General features: G+C 43.8%; 1 protein-coding gene across 2 annotated transcripts in view; it reads right to left on the bottom strand.

The window, feature by feature from the left end:
* Positions 1-22,537, bottom strand: part of pvalb6 (parvalbumin 6) — a 52,846-nt gene that overhangs the window by 1,482 nt on the left and 28,827 nt on the right. The window contains exons 1-2 of one of the 2 annotated variants that reach the window (XM_056579464.1): positions 6,534-6,610; positions 1,148-1,213 (exon numbers count right to left, since the gene is read on the bottom strand). In XM_056579464.1, coding sequence (XP_056435439.1) covers positions 1,148-1,208 — 61 coding nt within the window. In that variant the 5' untranslated portion in view covers positions 1,209-1,213; positions 6,534-6,610. Of the gene's footprint in view, positions 1-1,147; positions 1,214-6,533; positions 6,611-22,537 lie in introns of those variants that run through there. The other variant, XM_056579474.1, reaches the window with a different exon arrangement.

Here is a 22,537-nt window from a genome sequence, read left to right as displayed (position 1 = left end):
AGACAGAGTTGACCTACCAAAGCTATGGTCAGTTACTCTCTCCATTTCTTTAAACAAAGACAACACGATCACACGATCACAGTAAAATTCCACCACGCTTACCACTAAGCTTAAGGGTGAAAGCACAGATTTTATCTACCTACGCTGTATTCAGGCTTAGCTCTAGCCAGCAGATTTCTAGTTAACACTAATGGTGATGATAGTTTTTGCGGAGTTAGCATGTAGACCTCTCTCATGTGAACGGTCTCATTATACCGTAGCAGAACATCCAACAGATCTCATGTGTGCCGGGGCTTCAACAGCATTTACGCCGAAGTAAAAAGTCAGCAGGTTTCAACATCCTTTCCGCGGTCTCGGACGGCCCTGCCTGATTGCTGTGAGCTTTGTGTGGACACCTCTGAAGGAGTGTGTAAGGACGTACGAAGGAGAGGAGGGAGACAGGGACCTCGGAGACAATGAAGGGCTACTCATTTATTTTAGCAGTGCAGATTTAAATCGATCATGTACGGTGCTGGATTGAAAATGATGTCTGTTCTTTTCAGGGTGACAAAACGATTCAGTATGTAAATTAAGGTATATTTGAGTTGTCTCTCTGCCTTTCTCTCTCTTTAAAGTCTTTTATGTCTTTAAATTAATGTCCTTTTAATGTATTTTTAATGTGATTTATTCCTTATGGAAAGCAATATAAATGGCTTTGGGTATGAATTGGCTGCTACAACATGGTTTTATTTCCCTCACACTTTTTGTTTCTTATTTTCATTTTGATATAGTTGATCATGAACAGCTTCCATGTTAATGCCTGTGTCAAAAGAGGATACTTAGAAGTAATTACAATTTAGTGTAGACTGCAGGAGCTTGGAATGCTGCAAGTGGGTGAGTGGGTGAGTGGGCTGAGCTACAGCATCCGAATGAGAAGCAAACTGTACATTTCTAAGTTATGAAGAGGCTAAAAGTTAATCAATAAAAATAGTGCTAGTCTTGGTATGTTTGACCATATGTCTGGAGCATCTTTCAGTTTGAGATGAGAGCATTATTTTCTTAGCATAACATATAACAGTCAAATAATTGAATATGCTCCGTGTCAAACCTCTTTGATTCATTACTTTAATAATTCGTTGATAAATACATGGTGAATTTAGCAGCTTACCTGCGAACGCATCCAGGGCCTTCTTGATGTCATCAGCACTGAGGATGCTAGTCATTGCCATTTTTTCTGCAGAAGGGGGTGTGGGTATAGGAAATCAAAGTGGAGAGAGGGAGAGAAGGATTAAGCAGGTGAGAGAGAAAGAGACAAAGAAAGACAAAGAAAGAGAGAGAGAGAGAGAGATATAGAGAGATAGAGGAGGAGGAGAGGGAAAGAGAAGAACACAAGTTCAGATAAATAATGTTATGTGGAGAACAGAGAGCAGAGAGAGGGAGAAGTGAGAACAGAGAGACATGCAGGTGACACTCTCCAAATGGAGCGGGAAATCAGGACAAGCGAGGGTGGGAGAGAGGTGAGCGAGAGAGAGAGAGAGAGAGAGAGAGAGAGAGAGAGAGAGAGAGAGAGAGAGAGAGAGAGAGAGAGAGAGAGAGAGAGAGAGAGAGAGAGAGAGGATGAATTAGTAACAGTCAAGGTAGAGCGGTGCTTGAAAGAAAGGTTTGTGTGTGTGTATACGTGTGTGTGTGTGTGTGTGTGTGTGGGGGGGGGGTTTGTGGGTGGGATTGGGACAAGGCAAGGTTTGGCTGTGACGGTCGGTTGAGTATGTATGTGTGTGTGTGTGTGTGTGTGTGTGTGTGTGTGAGTGTGTGTGCGCTTGCAATGTGGGACATCCGCTCAATTCCCCTTAGAGATGATAAGATCTGACCAAGGTAAATAGGAAACAGAAATTGACTAAGGAGGGAGGGAGGGAGGGAGGGAGGGAAGGAAGGAGGGGGAGATGGAACGGATGGAAGATTAGACAGAGGGGCGACAGCGAAAGAAAACAGAGAAAGGGGGAAATAGATAGATAGAGGGAGAGAGAGAGAAAGAGAGAGAGAGAGGGAGAGAGGGAGAGAGATAGATTACGCCTGCCTATATTTTGTGTGATATCTGCAGGTCCCAGGAGACGTGTGTGTGTGTGTGTGTGTCTGTGCATATCTGCGTGTGTGCGTGAGTGTGTGTGTGTGTGTGTGTGTGTGTTTATGCATTTACTGGTATGTGACTACGTGCGTGTGTGTGGTGTGATTATGCATGTAGGTGTGTGATCTTGAACGGCGAGCGTACTAGCTCCATGGGCGTCACCAGCGGGGGTGTGCCAGAGCTGCTAGGTGTTGTGCTGCCTCTCAAATAGCAAGCAGGGCTCCGACACTAAGCCAGGGGGCTGACCCCTAGCAATGGAACACTCTCAGCCAGGGCCCCAACCCCGGCTCCCAGTGTCTCACACCCCCGAGGAGGAGGCCGGAATCCAAGGGCCCCTGACACCTGTCTCAGTGTGTATGCTGGGGTCCGATTGATGGGGGGGAGGTTGGGGTTGTGTTGGTGTGTTGTGTTGTGTGTGTGTGTGTGTGTGTGTGTGTGTGTGTGTGTGTGTGTGTGTTTATGTTTGTGTGCAATTTGTGTGTACTCTGAGGGAGAGTGTGTGCATCAAGTGTGTGAAGATGTGTGTGTGTGAGAAAATGTGATCTGCTGCTTATGAATTTGTCACCCTGGGATCTTGAGGAGGGAAACAATTTAACTTTAAGGGACGGAAAAAGTAAATCGCACACCCACACCCACACGCACACACATGAATAAACTAATATCTGTTGGGAGAGCATTTGATTACGTACACCTACGCACTTTTCCTTTGTTGATAACACACACACACACACACACTCACACTCTTCTACTGTGGATGTACTACGTTATCTTTTCCAGTAGCACACACACACACACACACACACACACACACACACACACACACACACACACACACACACACACACACACACACACACACACACACACACACACACAAACACACACTGAGATCAATACAGGGGACATTGTACGGCCGTGCCTCCTTTATGCTACGGTAACAGCGGCACCACCTTCATTCCCTGACCTTTAACTCGCCTCGAACCGAGGCTAGGGAAACAATCCACACTGGAATGGAGAGGATGAGCATGACAAAGAGGAGCCCATCGATTCACTCTGATGGAGGCGGTGGGCGTGGGGGCTCAACGCGGAGACGCAGGGACTTCGTGAAGTACCCCCCAAAAACATTTCTTAATTTACTTTTACATGAGAGCATGAAAATTCAATGCAGGTGTGTTTTATTTGATTTCACCATATTCAAAATAAAGCCGGCGACGTAGGTGAGGTGTAGAAAGATGCCACTGTTAGTGAATCGATTATAGTGGAGTGGGAGCTTCGGAGAGTTTACACCTAAGAATGAGCTTTTGCTCAGCGGGTTGTTGAGGTTAGAGCGATTCCCGAGAGTGTGTTGTAGATAGATGTTTCACAGTGTTCTGGTTAAAGACTCAGAGATGGGTCCCATGGTGGCGTAAATGAGAGTTCATCTGTGGTGCAGCAATAAAGAACGATAGTGGTTCAGTCGCAAATAAAAGAAACAGCGTTGAATTGCATCTGCTGTCAAAAGCAAAAGACACTGCATTTCTGTATTTCAAAGAAAAGTAATTGGATGTCTTCTAGTATCAAAACTCTTCACATATAATGTTTTCAACATTTGTGAATCACGTGCTATGCCTGATTTCTTACCAAGGCTTCAGAACAATGGCCCTCATAGTACATGATGGGGCAGGAGGAAGGACATGGATTAGACAAGTTACAGAGGTGGCTCTCAGAATGTACAAGGCAAGACTGGAAGCTATATTTTAAACGGTCTAAACCTTATAAATAATAACATGTATTGAGGGGGTCGTTAATCTTAAAGTTCACCAAAACACTTAAAAAAGTCAAAGTGTCTCTGCAGCTGTTGGACGTGATCATTACAGTAAGATATTCAATTTTATGACATTCATGTATTTATATTTTGCCACATGTCCATCGATTGTAATTAGACACAATCACCATCACCTGCTGCAAACAGTTGCATGACATATGAGGTAATCTGTTTGTGGCTTTTTGCAAGAGAGCGAAAGAGAGAGTGAAAACGAGAGCGAGTGACAGAGAGAGAGAGTGAGAGAGAGAGAGAGAGAGAGAGAGAGAGAGAGAGAGAGAGAGAGAGAGAGAATCTTTGGAATATAAAAATGGGAAGAAAGGTGTGCGGGGAGGCTAAAGGTGAAGTATTCAGAAGGAGAAGGTTCCTGATCCACTGAAGACATGTGGTCACAATTCTCTCTCTCACCCTCGAACCATGTGTAGGAGGTGTCTCGTCATTTCATAGCATACAGCTGAACTGCTCTGTTTTATGCCAAGTTAATACATGGTACCTTATATTCATCCCATAGAGGTAAAGTCTTTGACTTTGACTTTGACTCTATGCTATTGCACTGTGTTGGCTGGCTGGTTGGCTGGTTGGATGGCTGCTCGCTTAGTTTGTGGGTGGTTGTTTGGTTGTTTGGTAGTTTTCTTTGGCATGGTTCGACGGTTGTTGAATCATGTCAACAATCGTTAACCAGACTCTTTGAGAGGAATATGCACAGAAAATGCTATGAGGTCTTAACCTGAACCTATAGTTATCTCCACAGGCTTGAAAGCAGTCGATGAATTCAATAACAAGCCTTTTTCACCAACTTGCCTCAATCATCTCCCCCCACCCAACTAGCGTTTCGAACCAGGATTGAACCAAGGTATACACAAAAACACACACGCACACACACACACACACACACACACACACACTCTCTCACACACACACACACACACACACACACACACACACACACACACACACACACACACACACACACACACACACACACACACACACACACACACACACACACACACACACACACACACACACACACACACACACACACAAGCATAGGTTAAGAGGTTAAGAGGGTCTTTAGTTATCAGGGAATTGCTCATTCTCCTATCGAACCAGATCAGTTCATCAAAAAATAACACAGACACTACCATAAACGCACTTATTTGAGTGTTATTTATTATTGGGTAGTGTGTGTGTGTGTTTATGTGTTCTATATTATGTGGATATGCTTGTTTGAGGCATCTGTGTGTGAGTCGGTGAGTTCATGCGTGTGTGTGTGTGTGTGTGTGTGTGTGTGTGTGTGTGTGTGTGTGTGTGTGTGTGTGTGTGTGTGTGTGTGTGTGTGTGTGTATGTGTGTATGTGTGTGTGTGTGTGTGTTTCCATGTGTGCATTCAATGTGGATCTGTGTGTTGATTTGTGTGTGTGTCTAAATGTGGCGTGATCTTTTGTATTGTCTAGTTGTTAAAACCATCAACAACAAAAAATAAAAGTAAAAAATGAGTGACTCATGAAAGTCATTACTCATAATCCAATTCCAAATATCAAGCGGCAGGGAATTGAGCCAGGGCCACAAAGGCTACTCCCACGCCCTAAAGCAAACACTGCACGCTCTTAATAAGCAATCATAATCAGACACATTTACATAAAATATTACCCAAAAAACAATGCTAATTCCAACTGATCCTTCATTTGCATCCATTAGTCTTGCATTAACAGTCTTTAAGGACATCCATATTTCATTGTGGCACCCAACGAACAACAACATGTGTCTCTCCATCTGTAATAATCCTTCGCCGCAAATTCCCTCTAGCGTTTCGCCGTCCCCGATTATTCACGTGAAGACGATGTGCGTTCGCGCTGTGTTTATCGACTCTCGACAGGGTTCAAGATTTCGGAATATGAAGTTGACAGAGCTCGCATCTTTTCCACAGCCGGTTATCTATCGTCGCTCGCTGTTCCTCAACCCCAATTTCTCATAGCTCACTGAACCGCGACGTCAATCGATCCCATTACGCGTAATTACACCGCGACCTTGACACATAGCCAAAGGATCTGCTGAAAAGCAAACAAGAAAAATAACACCTATGCCTTATTTTCTACCTAATTTACTTTCGTAAACTATTGCTATCCAAAAGCAATTACCGTGTGTATATACGAAGGGCTTTATCTTAATCTAATCTCAGTCCACAGAGGAGGCTTTAGAGAATAGCGGCCCTTCCCTTACACCTGTTGTGTTAAAAGGTTTCGGTTCTGTGAGCTGGATCCCTTGCAACCGTGTCTCGAGACTTGAGTCTAAAACCTGTGTTTTAATTTTGAAACGGTAACTTTACTCCTCGCTGTTGGATCAATTAAACAGTGTGTGACTTGTATAGACTCCAGCATGGCAAGTGTTTTGTCAAAGGCGTTTTGACTTTCGCTTGTCATCTGTTAATGTCATTTTCAATATAACTAGATATATATAACCACAGGCTAAACAATATAAATGTTTAATTTTTAATCTCTCTCTCTCTCTCTCTCTCTCTCTCTCTCTCTCTCTCTCTCTCTCTCTTTCTCTCTCTCTGCAAAGAAACTTAGCTCGATGAAGCCTACAGCGTGCCTAAATGTAACGTAAGAGGTCAAATGTATTTTCCTACCTGGTTGGAGGGGTGTGAGCAGTGAAGAGGCGATCGAGGGGCAGTAAACCTGGAGGGGGTGTCTGGAGGAGGCGGTGGTGGTAGTGGTAGTGATAGAGGTGGTGGTGGTGCGGAACCTGAGACTGTGCCTGTTTGGTTTTATATGGCCCCTTGGCCAACTGTTATAGGATTTAAAAATAGAAAGAAGAAAGGACGGAAGGCGCTCGTGGTCTTGTGTTGCGAGGGTCCCCGATCACCTTTCTGCGAGGCCACTCCAGCTATAATCAAACTATGACTATTAATAATCACTGAATCTCAAAGGCTCTTGTTCATTTTCCCCTTTGCTTGGCTTGACCCTTTAGGGCCCCTGTCTCTCCTCCCTCTCCACTTCCTTATATCTCTCCTCCGACCCTCCCATCCTCCTCCCTCTGCAGCTCCTGCTTTCCCTCTCTCCCATCCACCCCCTTCTCTCCTTCGCTCTCTAACTCGTTCTACTCTTTTTAAATGTCTTCCGCTGCCTCATTCCAACAGCAAACTTCCCCGCGTAGCATTTCTGCTCTGTCCTTGCAAATTGAAATCCTCTTCCGCTCTTCTCACCATGCGACCCTTGCTCCCTCCCCCTGATCTCTCTCCCACTCTCTAATTCCCCTTGGTCACTCACCTTGTCCGCCATTTGTCCCCTCTCTCTCTCTCTCTCTCTCTCTCTCTCTCTCTCTCTCTCTCTCTCTCTCTCTCTCTCTCTCTCTCTCCCTCTCTCCCTTTCTCTCTCTCTCTCTCTCTCTCTCTCTCTCTCTCTCTCTCTCTCTCTCTCTCTCTCTCCCTTTCTCTCTCTCTCCCCTTGTCCTCAAAATCTTTAATTGTCTCAATTTCCCTTTCCTTCGGTCCGCCGAGTCATCAAGGAAGCACACCTGACTCCTCTGGATGCTACACCTTTGTATTCCTCACTGTCTCCTTTTCACTCTGTCTCCGTCTCTCTTTTGTGATTCAGCTGTTTGCGGACAGCAAAACAAAAGGCCAATCTCATGCCTCCTGACAGCCTCCTAACTCTTATGGGTTCACCGCAGTACGCCGCAGCAGCAGTGCAGCACGGTCTGCCCTCTGTCTCATATCTCTCTCCACTTCCCCTCCTGCCCTCAGGTCTTTTAAATGAAATTAGTGATAAACACTTAGGGGATGAATGAGATGGTAGGAGGGCGTGCGGATTGGCTGGGGTACATTCCCAATCGGGGCATGCAGCAGTGTGAAAAAAACCCTTCAAAGTGATCCAGGCATGAAGACACACTTGGCTAGCGATGTAGAGCCACACACTTGGCAATGCCCTCATCACAGTGACTGTGTGTATGGGGAAGGGAAGAATCTGTCCATTTCATTCATCCAACTAATCGGCACTCGCTGTTATCCCAAGCTGCCGGCTGTACGTCATCAATGGGCCAGTATAGGGTTGAGGGCATCTCCAGTTTAGACGGTTGACATAGGGATTCATAACCCAGAACCGTCAGACTGATCGGTCAAACACCCCTAATCACTACAACCTCTGAGGTCGTCAAACCCTGACCATAAAACATGGCGCTCTAAACACAGTCCCCTAGAGTACTCCAGGACTGCGCAGCAGCTGAAGGTCGAGGGGCGTTATGGATATGAATGTAACAGAATGATTATAGAGTCGGCGCTAGCGTAAGCCGGTTGTTCTGCCGGCTGGTGTGAATGCAATGTTCTCCTCCTTGACCTTTCGGGGAGATCGTGTTCGGGAGAAACGGGATTTAGAATGAAGAGCCTTCCTGGATACGTGAGAGACATGTACAAGCCTCGATGGGAGGGGGCCAGATGGATGTGGGCGAGTGAGTGTGTGTGGGTGTTTGTGTGTGTGTGTGTGTGTGTGTGTGTGTGTGTGTGATTGTGTAGCCGTGGGAGTGTGACTGGGGTGTGTTTGTACATTAAGTGCCTCTGTTTTGCGGCCTTGTGTTTGTGTACGGCGTGTGTGAGTGTGTGTTTGTATGTGCGTGTGTTTGTGCTTTTGTCGCTAAGACCCCCTCACATCTGTTGTACAACAGAAATAATGATAAGTAGCTCTTGGCGGGTTCTTATTCTCTGTATTGCTTTAACATCCCCTCACTCTCTTTCTCTTCTGCTATTTTTTTTTCGCAAAGGCCCCTTTCAACCCTAAGATTTGGGGGATCTCGTTTGTCTTTGATCAAACTCTACTCCATTCACAACCTGCTTCCCTCTTCATTCCTCTCTCGCTCTGTCCCTCTCTCTATCCTCTCTTTTTCTCCACCTCTGAAACTTAAGTTATCAATGATGTTTGCCATTTCAGCCGGGTGGCTGGGTGTCACTTTTAAGGAATGGTTCTTGGGGGTCGGAGGTCATTCAGACTTTGAAACATGATGGTGGGAGGAGAAGAGAGAAGAGAAGAGCAGACAGAGGTTTAGAACAGAGGGTACAATAGAGGCATGGGGGTAGTGAGAGTACAATTGAAAGTACAAACTGTGTAAACTTTGACCTCCATTGAAAATAGTTTAATAATAGGGGGAGAGAGAGAAGGTATGCCACATTTAGTGGCCGGGGGAGGGTTGTTTAAATGGGTGTTATCCTTATCAACAGTTGCAGGGCCATCGACCATCTTCGAAATGAATAGCATTAGAAATTCTCCACAAGCTGGTGCCTCTGTTTCCCAAAGATAACTTTGAAGGCTGATTTTCAAACAACCTCTGGTTTGGTCAGGTGCTATTTGGTGGGTGAGGTGGGTTATCGTCTCACTAATTGTAAGGTCTGGTTGAAGGGGTAATATGTCAAGATATGTGGGATAGTTTGTGTGGAGTCTGGTGGCCACCGGAGACATTTTGCTGAAGCGCGGGTAAACTGCACTTAAAATTAAGGCTACTAAACCTAATATATTTAAAGAACCATGCAAATAAAAGGCTTAGCTGATACACTTGGTTTATTTCTGAGTGTGGCCTCCATAAGAGCGGATGTGGAGAGTATGAAGAAAGAACGAAAGAACGAAAGAACTAAAGAATTAAAGAATTAAAGAAAGAAATGGTGATTGAGGAAAGAAGAGGAAGATGGTGAATGTGAAAAGGAAAACCAAATTCGGAGTGGGATGAAAGGGAAGAAACACAGTGAGAGTTTTAGAGATGAGTGGAGAGAGAGAGGAGCGCAGAGAGAGAGATAGAGAGGAAGAGAGAAGATAAATAGAGGGAGAGAGAAAATGAGAGAGAGAGAGAGGGAGATTTGAAAGGGAAGGAGGGCTAAGAGAGCTTAAAAGAACCTTCAATGTCAGCATCAATAAGCCACATCTGGACTTGTAAGATAGGGCAGACAGGTGAGAGAGAGAGAGAGAGAGAGAGAGAGAGAGAGAGAGAGAGAGAGAGAGAGAGAGAGAGAGAGAGAGAGAGAGAGAGAGAGAGAGAGAGAGAGAGAGAGAGAGAGAGAGAGAGAGAGAGAGAGAGAGAGAGAGAGAGAGAGAGGAAAGAGCTCTATGGAGTTTGTTTGAGTTTCACATGAGTGGGAGAGCCTGTTGTCATGGTATCGGAGAGATGGGACGGATGAACTTCTTGGAATACAGTTGTCATCGTGTCCTTGTGCTCAAAGATGGAAATGCTTGAATGTAACCGAACCATGGCCTTGGGACATTTTGCCTCCATCAGCATCCTTCATCACCAAACGCTTGTACATGTTTTACAATTTTACGACACTGGGTTATGCAATCTGACTATTCTAGATTCAGTATTTAAATTCAGAAATCAGGCTTAAATACTTAAATGATTAGGACAATTAAGATGCATGGGTGAGCGCATGCAATGTGCAGCGAATTGATGTGCACGGGTAGCGTTGGGTCTATGTATGCATTTGTGTGTATGTGTCCATGTGTGAGTGAGGGTAGTGGGTGTGTGGTGAGGTTGTATGTGTGTCTGCTGTGTGTGTGCACGGGCATGTCAATGTCAGGATAATGTTGGATGATTGGCGATGGAGCACAGTGAGACGGACGTCAACTCGACGGCATCAACCACTTTTGAGGAGAGACGAGGCGAGAATATGAGGGAACCCAACGTGTTCCCCCTTAACTTTGACGTCTTGAGATCATTCCATCTGGGCCTGATGGATATAGAAAACAATTGGATAGAATGGGAGCAGGAGACATCTCTAATGCACGATGGCGGAGAAGAGAAGGAAGTAGCCAAGGACGGACAGGAGAAAAGAGGGCCAATGTCAGAAAAAGAGGAGTTCGGGAGTGAGAATGAAACAGCATCTTTGCTGTCTGCTACGTGCATATCCTGTTGCCCCTGCATCAGCATTTTTTGTTTTCTCGCTGCCATGACGCAGCGTGGAGAAGAAAGAAATAGGGAGAGAGAGACAAAATAATTCGATATGGATGGCTCGCGCCCCGGGAAAGTTGAAAGAATGAACAAAAAGACAGGAAATGGATAGCGGCAGATAGAGTCTCTTCTTGTCTATAGACAAATAGACAGAATCCATCTATGGATTTTTTTCTTCAGTGTCAGAGATGAAGGGCAGAAGATTGGTAAATCCATGGAAACACTGGGAAGAATCAAGCGACAAACGGCATCTGTTTGGCCATGCCAACTGGGGCGTGTTGAATGTGAACACAATGTGGCGTGTCTGTGGGTGTGCGCAAGTGTCCACATAATTACTTTTGTGTGAAAGTGAGCGAGTGTGTTATAACGATGTGCATGCGTGAGTGATTTTCTGGAACGCATCTTTCATTTTGAGTCAAGTACGTAAGATACATAGAGCCATCAGGATCTCTCAGGAAGTGCTGCAGAGTCAGACAGGATCCGATGTGACCACCAACAGATTAAACAAGACAGAGTGATGGAGGGGGACACATACAAGGTTAGGGGGAGAAGAAAAGATTGGTTTGATGTTATATAGGATGCAGTATGAAGATCTATGGGTGACAGCTTGGGTGTTTGGACCCGTTGGTTCATTTATCAAGTACCGTTCGGTTCTGAACCCTCTGGCCTGGTGCAGACCCAGTCCAGTGTGAGACAGCAGGACCAGGTGATAGTTTGAGGTGGTTTTCGTCACCATTCTTTGAGTTTTTACTATTTTTTAAAACACTAATGTTGTTTACTAATGTTACTAATACTAATTACTAAGAAATTAAAATGTATTAATGTAATTCCTAATGTCGTTGTTGTAGTTTTAATTGCTGCGGTGATGATCATGAATGAAACATCACCATCTTTGTCACCAAGACATGCTTTTCATAACATTGATAATAATTGCTGAATTAATTAGCCATGTCATCATCAGCCACCCAACGCTCATTCATTTCAGCCTTTCTCATAATAACCGTTGTTTCCCATTAGTCACTTCACGTTGTCAGCTCCACCCATGAAGGGTACACCATCAGCACCACTCACACAGCCATCACTCAATTCACACAGTCAACTACACCCGCAAAGGCTGCACCGTCATCACCACTCACACAACCATCATTGATTTCCAACCATCAAAAACACTCATGAAGGCTACACCGTAGTCACCACTCACACAGACATTAGTTATAAAGCCCCTTGTGGCACAACCACTAAAAGCTACACAGTCAGAGAGGAATAGCCCCAAAGTAATGTTAAAATAACTAGAAAAAGTCAAAACTTATCAAACTTCATACAAACAAACCCAGTTGTTTGTGATGCAATTTGCCATTTGTTTGGACAGACAACATAATCGGTTATTCAGGCAAGAGTGTTAATTAATTTCCTGATTTTACATCAGCGATGTTCCCAACAGCGAGCTTAAAGCTAGCATGGTAGTGTGGGTCTTTCGCTGGCTGACTCTTATTTCTTATGTTCCTCTAATTTGTAATGACGCTGATAATGGTGTTGAGCCTTGATATAATGAAGAATCACTAAAACCCTTCATTGGCTACAGTGGTTATTACTATGATTGAGCGCAGATATCGATTGATTGCGGCGTTGGTCAAGGTCACAGTGGCCTGCTTGGAATGTAAGACACATCGCTCACTTGTACCCGCACACAAATGTTCATAAGCACACCGTTGCACTAATACAAGCACACACATGTAAACAAAACTATGTTTTAGACACAAGGAATACTGAAGATATACACACCCAAATACATATAAACACAAGCACACACACAAGCACCTCCCTGCACACACACACACACACACACACACACACACACACACACACACACACACACACACACACACGCACACGCACACGCACACACACACACACACACACACACACACACAAACACAGTATTCGCACACACACACACACACACACACACACACACACACACACAAACACAGTATTCGCACACACACACACACACACACACACACACACATAAACACAGTATTCGCACACACACACACACACACACACACACACACACACACACACACACACACACACACACACACACACACACACACACACACACACACACACACACACACACACACACACACACACACACACACACACACACACCAGGGTTGGAAATTAACTTTTTTGCCCACCAGCCAGGCAGGTAGATTTAAAAATCTACCAGCCACTCATCTTTTTTACCAGACACTTTATACGCTATATATTTTTAATATATGCGTACATTTTAAACAATATAATAGTAACAAATAAGAAAAGTGTTTTTCATATGCATCTTTTTTTCCATCAGAAGTGATTTTTACTGGAAGTGGGTTCTACCAAGGAACTCGTTGAAAACGTTACACTCTTACCGCATATGATAAACAATACACAGGTATCTGCCATGTTAAGTCATGTTTATTTATTTAAGGTGTTACCATGACAAGTTTTGGGATAATTCATCTATACAAAGTATTTTCAATAAAAAACAAATTGACATATTAACAATAAAACAAGATGCATGGCTACACCATCATAAGTCAATTTGTTTTTTTATATTAACATGTGTCTGCATAACAAATGTGTCCACAGACATGGTAATTAACATATGATAGCAAGCATTATTGGCCCTTAACACTAATATTCAGAAAAAACACTGCCTCAAAAGGCTATTGGCTTAAGCAATACAAGTAGAGGCATATACTTGAACTTTGTACCATGAGCTTTTAAACGTTGCAAACGTGCAAAAACATAATTATATATTTATGTGGCATTCAGTCCAATGCTGAAAATATATCTGTGGCATTCAGTAGGTCAATGCTGTGGTAAAGTGTGTAAAGTATGACCAAGTGTTTCTTTCTGTTCAATAGTCTAGATAGAACTTTATCAATCTCCTGTATGATACATTTGTTAATGTTTGTCCCTATAAAACAATAATGGTAAAAAAATAAATACAAAACACAACGGTAACTGAGTTACCGTCGTGTCAAACCGTCCTATCTGAAGGCTCTACTTAACCACTCCCCCTACTCACTTCCACCAATGCAAAGCGAACAGAACTGAGTAGGGGAGGGCGTAGCCTAACTAGTTTGTGAACGACCCAGAGAAACGCAACGCAAATTCAATGTGAACATGTATGAGGCTTTAATAAAATACCGGACGATTTTGAAATTCCGCAAAACATTTTTTAAAAGTGTCTCAAAAAGAGGGCATGTCCGGGAAAAAGAGGACGTATGGTTAGGCCTACCCTACGTACGGGAAACACATTTGATTCCTACCTGTAACACTTAAAGGTTGGGTATGGAATCTCTTTTTTGGCCATTTTTGCAAAATTACTTGAAATCCTTATCATAACCCACTTACAGCCACTGAGTTAGAAGTACTGACATGAAAATTAAACAAGTCAATCATCTGTGGAAAGGGCAGGGCTCGAAAAACTCCAGTTAATGATTTCCAGACCCACCGAGTGGCATTGGACAGTAAGTACGTCAATCAAACGGTCGTACTGCACTCCCCCTCCCCCGCTCCCCGCGCGACCCCTTCGTGCACATACTCAAAGCTCGTGACCCAGAGCAAGCTTCTGTTTGTTGTTATCCTGCGGTAGCTACTGGAGCTAGCTAACTAGATAATGGCTCGCTCTCGCGCATCTGTTCGCTCGTGCATGATTGCGCGTCTATGTACTTGGAATTGGTGGAATCAGAGTCAGCGTTGAAGGAGAGGGGGTAGGACCATTTGAGTTGTGGATTTTCAAAATCTGCTGGCGTTTCGCAAATCCCATACCCAACCTTTAAATAGCGGCCCAAATTGGTGGGCGCTATCCTGGTAATTTCTCTGAGTGAGAAATACGAAGTGTGGCGTGTGAGCGTTTGCATGGGTTGAATAGGGGATTATCACGCTTCCGGGTTCTATTGGCGGGATTTGTCTTCGTTGTGCATGAACACTTCCGGCGCAGTTTGCGCCACTTTGTACATCTAACAAACAACGCCAACCCTGCTTAAGTTTTCATGGATTCCCAACTGAATTGAGTCTAAGGAAGATGTGGATTCAAGCGGTTCGCCGGGATGAAGGGCCAATCTTTAAAATAAATAAAGAAGAAGAGCTGATGGAGGAGATCGCAGCTTCGGTGGTGATGACAGAACATGATTTCGGTTCTGCTCCTAAACCAGGTTTGTCAGTGTGTTTGTTAGTGTTCTGAAATATTGGCCAACTAGTACCCCATACTGTTCTTAAACCACCTACCTGACAGGATGTGCTACCTATGGTTTAATCACAGAATAGGCTCTTATTTTTTTTCTCATCTCATCTCATACAGGTGCACTGGATGCTGCTGCTGCACGCATACAGCAATTGGAAGAAACAGTCAAGGAGCTAACGAGAGCTGTCACAGCTGAAGGTGGGTCAAGTGCCTTTTCACAGATTTTGTGTCTCAGACAAGGACATCCTTTTTTACACCAGATTCAGATTCTGTTTTTTGTGACTTCTGGGAGGCTATTCAACCATCTGCCTCCATGTTGGTTTATTGGTCGAACGATCAGAAAAAGAAACAAACATTTGAACCCATTTCTCCCAGTCCAACGCGATGATTTTTTTCTCTTCTGCTGCCGGGTTGCTGCAGGCCTGCAATAGAAGGTGCTGGCTGACATGGTTCAGGTCAGTGTGTCCACTGTCTCCCGTGTTGTTATAACGTGGGCCACCTACCGTTACCTGCTCCTTGGCTCCCTCCCCATCTGGATGAGTTAACAGCAAGTCAAGAACACCATGCCAAGCAAATTTGTGCAGTACAGTCCAGATGTTCGGGTAATCATCGACTGCACCGGGGTGCGATGCCAGAATCCATCATCCCTCACCCTCCAGTCTGAGGTTTTCTCCTCTTACAAGAACACGACAACCTTTGAGGCCTTGATTGGGATGGCCCCTTGTAGTGCTGTGACTTTTGTGTTAAGTCTCTTCACCGGCTCCATCTCTGACCGAGAGCTGTCTGAACGAAGTGGACTGCTGGATTTACTGGAGCCAGGAGATGGCTGCATGGCAGACAAGGGTTTCACCATCGAGAAGCCACTAGCTGACAGTGGGGCAACGCTGATTATACCACCCTTCAAGATATACCTATAAATATTAAATATACCGGTAATATATAAATATTAAAACGAGAGACACTGAACATTTGGAGTGGTCCCTTCATTTTTTCCGGAGCTGTAATTCTGTATACTGAAAACATTGTACAGTATATATTGAATGACATGTATATAATTGAATGAGAACTCTTTCATCCATAATCAATTTAAAGTCCAGTCGGTCCATCCTGAAAGTATTCAAAATAATGTTAATATGTAATGTAGTAAATGATGTTCTCAGAAAAAGGGAATGAATTAAATCCTTTTATTCTTTCAGTTCCTTTATTCATTCAGTTCATGAACTGCCGGTCCTCCATCATCGGTTCGCCAGAGTGATGAGTGATTCACCGGATGTCACAGTGCACAAAGATCACCGAATGCGGAAGTACTACGTATCAGCGTGATAATCCCCTATTCACACAATAGCGTTCATGCAAATCTAGCATTAGAGGTTAATTTAAGGAAGTTCTCTCCAGTCACGCTGAAATTAGTTGGCTACTAGTAGCGCTTTAATTTGCAGTGTCAGAGAATTCTGAGAAATCTGAATGCTTACTTCTCTTAATTCTCAAAATTATGACGCTGCAAATTATTGCGCGCTACGACTAGTGAACTATTTAAAAAAAAAACTTGACACCGCGACCAGGCGACAAATGACTGGTGAGAGCCTTCTTAAATGAACCTTTAATGCTGGATTTAATTATCCGAATTCGGATTTTATCCAAGTATTCTGACTTTATTATCAGAATGCTGAATTTTATCTCACAATTCAGACTTTATTAGCCTATTCGATTTCTGAATTAAAATTATTGTGATGAATAATCTACATTTTTACAGTCGATGTGCAGCACTTTAATTCCCGTCAACTTTTTTTCCACAACTCTGCCCATGTTCGTGACTGTTATATACAAAACAATTTATAGCGCATCTATTTTTCTGCTGGGTAGTGATAGTCGCCCTAAATGCAGCTTTAATGTGGGCTCTGATTCTGATTGAATGCTGCTCCCGAACTGTGCGAATAAACCAAGGGAACTGAAAACTAAAGAAGACACGTTTTGATACTGGTTAATTCAAGCTGAAAGTGGAACATTGCTGCCATTAGGGAAAATGAATGCAGCCTAGGCCTATTGTAAGTAGCTTTCAATTCCTTGTTTTTTTGTTAAACATATCCATTTGGTATGACAATAGAAACGGAATATTTAAGTTTCTAGCTCTAGATTCCTAGCCTAGAAATCTAGACGCACCTAGCGGCAGCAAATTTAATTTGCAGCCAGGGAGGACTAGCCTTCTGTTGTAGTTTTTCGCTGCTGGAAACAGAAAATGGGACAGGCCAATCAGATCGTGAGGGGCGGTATCGAGCCGAATGACGACAGAGCTGTGACAGTTCCGTGTTAAAGGTAAACAGTAATGGCTGCTGCTGCTGGCGAACAGCTGTCTTTCGACTCGGCTTTGGCCGCGACTCTTCAAGACTTGAAGTTATCATTTTCTTTGAGAAATGAAGCAAGAACTGCACTGAAGTCTTTCCTGGAAAAGAAAGATGTATTCGGAGTTTTGCCGACCGGATGTGGTAAAAGTTTCGTCGTTGGTCTCCATTCTCTCAATCCACCATTCGCAACACTTCCACATTGAAATTTCCGTCGCTCTGACTACGTCATCTTCTTCGTTGCTCTGATTGGTTGTAGCGCTATCCTATTGCGTGCAGAGGGAACTTCAAAGACAACCGTTTATCCCGGGGGGGGGGGGGGGGGGGGGGGGTAATATGGGGTTTTAATATATATATGAGTTATAGGGCCCGACCGATATTGATTTTTGAGTGCCGATGCCGATTATTTTCAGAGAAAAATTAAGATTACGATTTAATCGGCCGATTAAAAACAAAACAAAAAAAAGCATATAAAACGTAGTTTTTGATACCTTAAATATACTTTAAACACTTTTGACGAATATGTGAATTGAATGCAGAACCTTTGAGTGTTTTAGAATACATTTACAGTCAAAAATGAGTAATGTAAAATGTAAAATAAATAACTAACTCCCAATGTGCTGCGCTCGTGAGCAGTGACTAACACGTGCGTGCTGAGCAGTATGGTCCCACCGTTAGAGTCTACAGTATAACAAATTAACATGGCCCTAGACCTAAAGAAAAACAGGCACAAAATGCTCAAACAACGCGTCTTGTGTACATTGGTGAGCTGAGCGCGCAGCTGCCTGAGCGTGCGTGCTTTCATGTTGTACGGTAAAATTCCATCTCCTCTTTTTTACTCCAGCTAAAGTTGTTAGTTAGCAAGGTGAGTAGGAGCGCAATCTGCAGGATACTAAGCACAATAACATTTAAAAAAAAAAATAAATAATAATAATCGGTTGTAATCTGCGTCTTTTTGGCAGATGTCGATTATTTTCAAATAGGCTATTATCGGCCGATTAAATCGGCAGGCCGATGAATCGGTCGGGCCCTAATGAGTTATATATATACATATATATATATATATGAGTTAGGGTTACACCTACATACTTTAGTAGCGTGGTCTGGAGAGAGAGAGTGAGAGAGAAAGTAATTGAGAGAGAGAGCGAGAGAGAGATGCTAGGGGAGATAAGAGAGGATAGGAGAAGATAAGGAGTGAGATCAAGTGACAGCTGAGAGAGAGAGAGAGAGAGAGAGAGAGAGAGAGAGAGAGAGAGAGAGAGAGAGAGAGAGAGACAGAGAGAGAGAGAGAGAGAGAGAGAGAGAGAGAGAGAGAGAGAGAGAGAGTAAGAAATAACAAAAGAGAAAAAGACTGATGACATAAAAAGATATGCGTCAGTTAAATTGGTGCAAGACTATCTCTGATGTCGCCAGAAGGGGGGCACTCGCTGAGTATTATTAGCCTATTAGACTTGCCATAAGCTAGAGGTAGTTCAATAGATGGCAGGGCATTTCAGTCATGTGAGTTATGTTAAACAACGAGTCAAGTCCAAGTCGATCACTCCATTATTTATGCTTTTCCCAGTTCAAAGTCAAAGTTCAGCTCAGCTTCTTCGTGGCAGCTCTTTGCGTCTAAAATGGGGCCATTTTCTAAGAAAAGAGATGCAATTACCATTCAGAGAAGTGCCAAAGTTGTCGAGATGAACTGTCAAACTATTGGGCAATCCCACCGCTTCCATTCCACAAAATAATCATCAACTTCAACATTATCATCATCATCTCCAAATTGTGTTTTTTTGCGGACTCATGCTGCAGATAACTGGCTCCACACGGGTCCTCTTCCTAGGCTGACCTTGGTGGCTAGTGAGTGGGCATTGGTGTCTTATTGCCGGCATTTAAACTCATGATATATGCTAACCGTTTAATATCAATGGCTGCTTAAGCGTTGGAGCTAGCCGCATTGCAGTCGCCAAACGCACTCAGATGGCGGAGTTTTCCCCTCTGCTTTCCATACTGGACTTCCTCTATGGGTGTTTGTGTGTGGGCGGGGATTGGGGTGTGTGTGTGTGTGTGTGTGTGTGTGTGTGTGTGTGTGTGTGTGTGTGTGTGTGTGTGTGTGTGTGTGTGTGTGTGTGTGTGTGTGTGTGTGTGTGTGTGTGTGTGTGTGTGTGTGTGTGTGTGCGTGTGTTTTTTTATGGTGTGTGTGGGTTGGTATGTTCATGTGCATATGTCTGTGTGTGTGTGTGTGTGTGTGTGTGTGTGTGTTTTTTTGAGGTGTGTGTGCGTGAGGGGGGTCCTAAGGTTGGATTGTTAGTGCCCTCAATCAATTCAACGTTATGGGGAACGTAATGGACTTTTTTTTTTCGAATTGAGGTTGGTAGTTTGTGGTGTATGTGGGGTAAAGTTATCTGCTTGTTGTGTGTGTGTGTGTGTGCGTGCATGCGTGCGTGTGTGCGTATGCGTGTGCATGCTCACCTCTGCAACTGGATTTGATTTATGTCTGTAAGTCCTTATCTATGTTCTACCAGAGAGAGTCTGAGTGTATGTGTGTGTTATTGTGTGTTTGGGCGGGGGGGGGGGGGCGGTATTGTGTGTGTGTTTGTGTCGTATGTGTTTGAGCGTGTGTGTTATGAAAATGTATTATGAAATACTTTGTATTTCATAATGAAAGTGCACCTATGCTTTGTGATGCATATTGGTGGATCTACTATTTGTGTGTATAGTTGCTCATTCCCATTCAGCCGGCACAACCTCATCCAGCAGGTACGACGCACACTAAACCAATGAATCCTGGTTATTGTAGTGTCCCCGCCTGTCCCCTTTCTTATAATAGCCCCTGGCAGTTCCTCGTTATGGTCGTTAGACTTATTTAGCACACCTGCAGCCACACTAAAGCAGCACTGGAGAGAGGCCACTCCAACCCCACCCGGGCCATTAACTCCTGTGAGCTACGCCCAGACGCCACTCGCGCGACAAGAGATCTAATAAAGGCAGGGGACCGACGACGGTGGAGCACTCTCTAGAATGGATTTGATTGGTGGCGGAGCTGGTGGAGGCGGAAGGGATTTGATGATTGGATTACAATGAGAGACAAAGAGGAGCTCCGGTCTTATCTGTAACCCCTACAAGAAAAATGTCACCCGCTTATTTAATATAACATAGTAGGCCTACTCAATAGAAGGAAGGAGTCGAGAAATAGTTTTTTCATATTTTACAGTCTTTGGTTGTTGAAAGAACAATTACAGTTTGAATACTGTATCTTTACTTTTTTTTTTTACCATTGCAATGGTAACAGCGATGAATATGAATCTATGGATGAATATTTAACAAATCAAAAAACGAATCACACATAGCTTGATATATGTGGTGTGGGTATATGCATGCATAACATATCTTATTATGTAATAACTGCATAAATTAGTTCGTATGAGAGCCTTTTTGCCGAATGAGTTATTCATGTTAGATTGCCCAGAAAATAACCCAAAGTTGGCAGGCAAACTAACACTATAATTGCCCGTTCGAAATCCCTAAAAGCTCAAGCACGGAACTAAACCAAAAATATAGTTTGCCAAATTTATAATAACTTTTAGCATTCAATAAACACACAGCATTACATTTTCCTAGCAGGACTCAAGGAACTTTCCTTCTTCTAATCTCGCCGTGCTCGAACATTCGAGAACTGCCTCAACTATAGCGCATTCCCCGCCTGGCTAGCCCTTGGCCTGTTCACTCCAACGCTTATATGGCCCACATCCACTACACATTCCTCCATGAAACCACATACCCCTATCGGGCTACACGACTAGTGTAGCGTACCAGTCACGCTCACAGAGGTTTTATCAGTCACATGTTGTTACACTATGTGTATGTACCCTTAGGGTCTGACCTTGAGTTGGAAACTGTGTGAGCACACACTCACACAAACACACACACACGCACCCACACACACACACACACACACACACACACACACACACACACACACACACACACACACACACACACACACACACACACACACACACACACACACACACACACATACACACACACACACACACACACACACACACACACACACACACACACACACACACACACACACACACACACACACACACACACACACACACACACACACACACACACAAATGCACACAAAACCTAATTAGACCCCCAAACAAACACAACACATACACACGCACTCACATGACACAGAAACAAACTATAGCCCTACCACACATACACATTCACAAATAGGGCTCAATTACTCTCACACAAACAAACACTAAGGCGAAGCCCAAACCAAGCACACACACACACACACACACACACACACACACACACACACACACACACACACACACACACACACACACACACACACATCCACACACACACACACACACACACACACACACACACACACACACACACACTGACTGCATGCTGACTACTTTGCCTACTCTAACCATCACTTATAATTTGTAACTCTGCAAACTTCCCTCCAATTTACCCAACAGTTAGGGTAAATTGTGTGTGTGTGTGTGTGTGTGTTTGTGTGTGTACACATGTGTATGCATGAGTAACTGCAATTTTAATGCAAACTTGCGTAAACTGATGCGTGTATGCATAATCGTGTAAATGCACTTGAGTGTTGTGTGTGTGCGTATATGTGTGTGTGATAGAGTGTGTTTGTGTGCTATAATAGTAACCAGAGAAGGATAGTCAGTGATCAATACTTTTAGTAGGAGTGTGTTCATGTGTGTGTCTGTGTGTGTTTGATTTTGTCTGCCTATGAAAACCTCTTCAAGGCTTTTAGCAGAACAAGCTGACAGAGATGAAGAAGACACAATGGATGGGATAAAGGATAAAAGGTTGCAGGGAGAGAGCAAAAGAAATAAGGGATGGAGGAGAAGAGGGTCACGAGGGAGGGGAAGGAGAGAGGGAGGGAAGAGAGGTTGGGAGAGAGGGGGAGGCAGAGCGATTGAGTATATATGGTTGTCTGTTGAGAAGAGTCTGAGTAAGACTAATCCTATATAGAACCTTCTTTATTCTCCCAGACCCCTATCCAGGGCTCTCTCACATACACACACCCTCGTAAAAACTCATGCACACACGCATTCACACACTCACACACACACACCC

Source organism: Gadus chalcogrammus, chromosome 2 (assembly GCF_026213295.1).
Source record: "Gadus chalcogrammus isolate NIFS_2021 chromosome 2, NIFS_Gcha_1.0, whole genome shotgun sequence".
NCBI lineage: Eukaryota > Metazoa > Chordata > Actinopteri > Gadiformes > Gadidae > Gadus > Gadus chalcogrammus.
The sequence above is the reverse complement of the archived record's forward strand: the minus strand, read 5'-3'. Positions and strand labels throughout refer to the sequence as shown.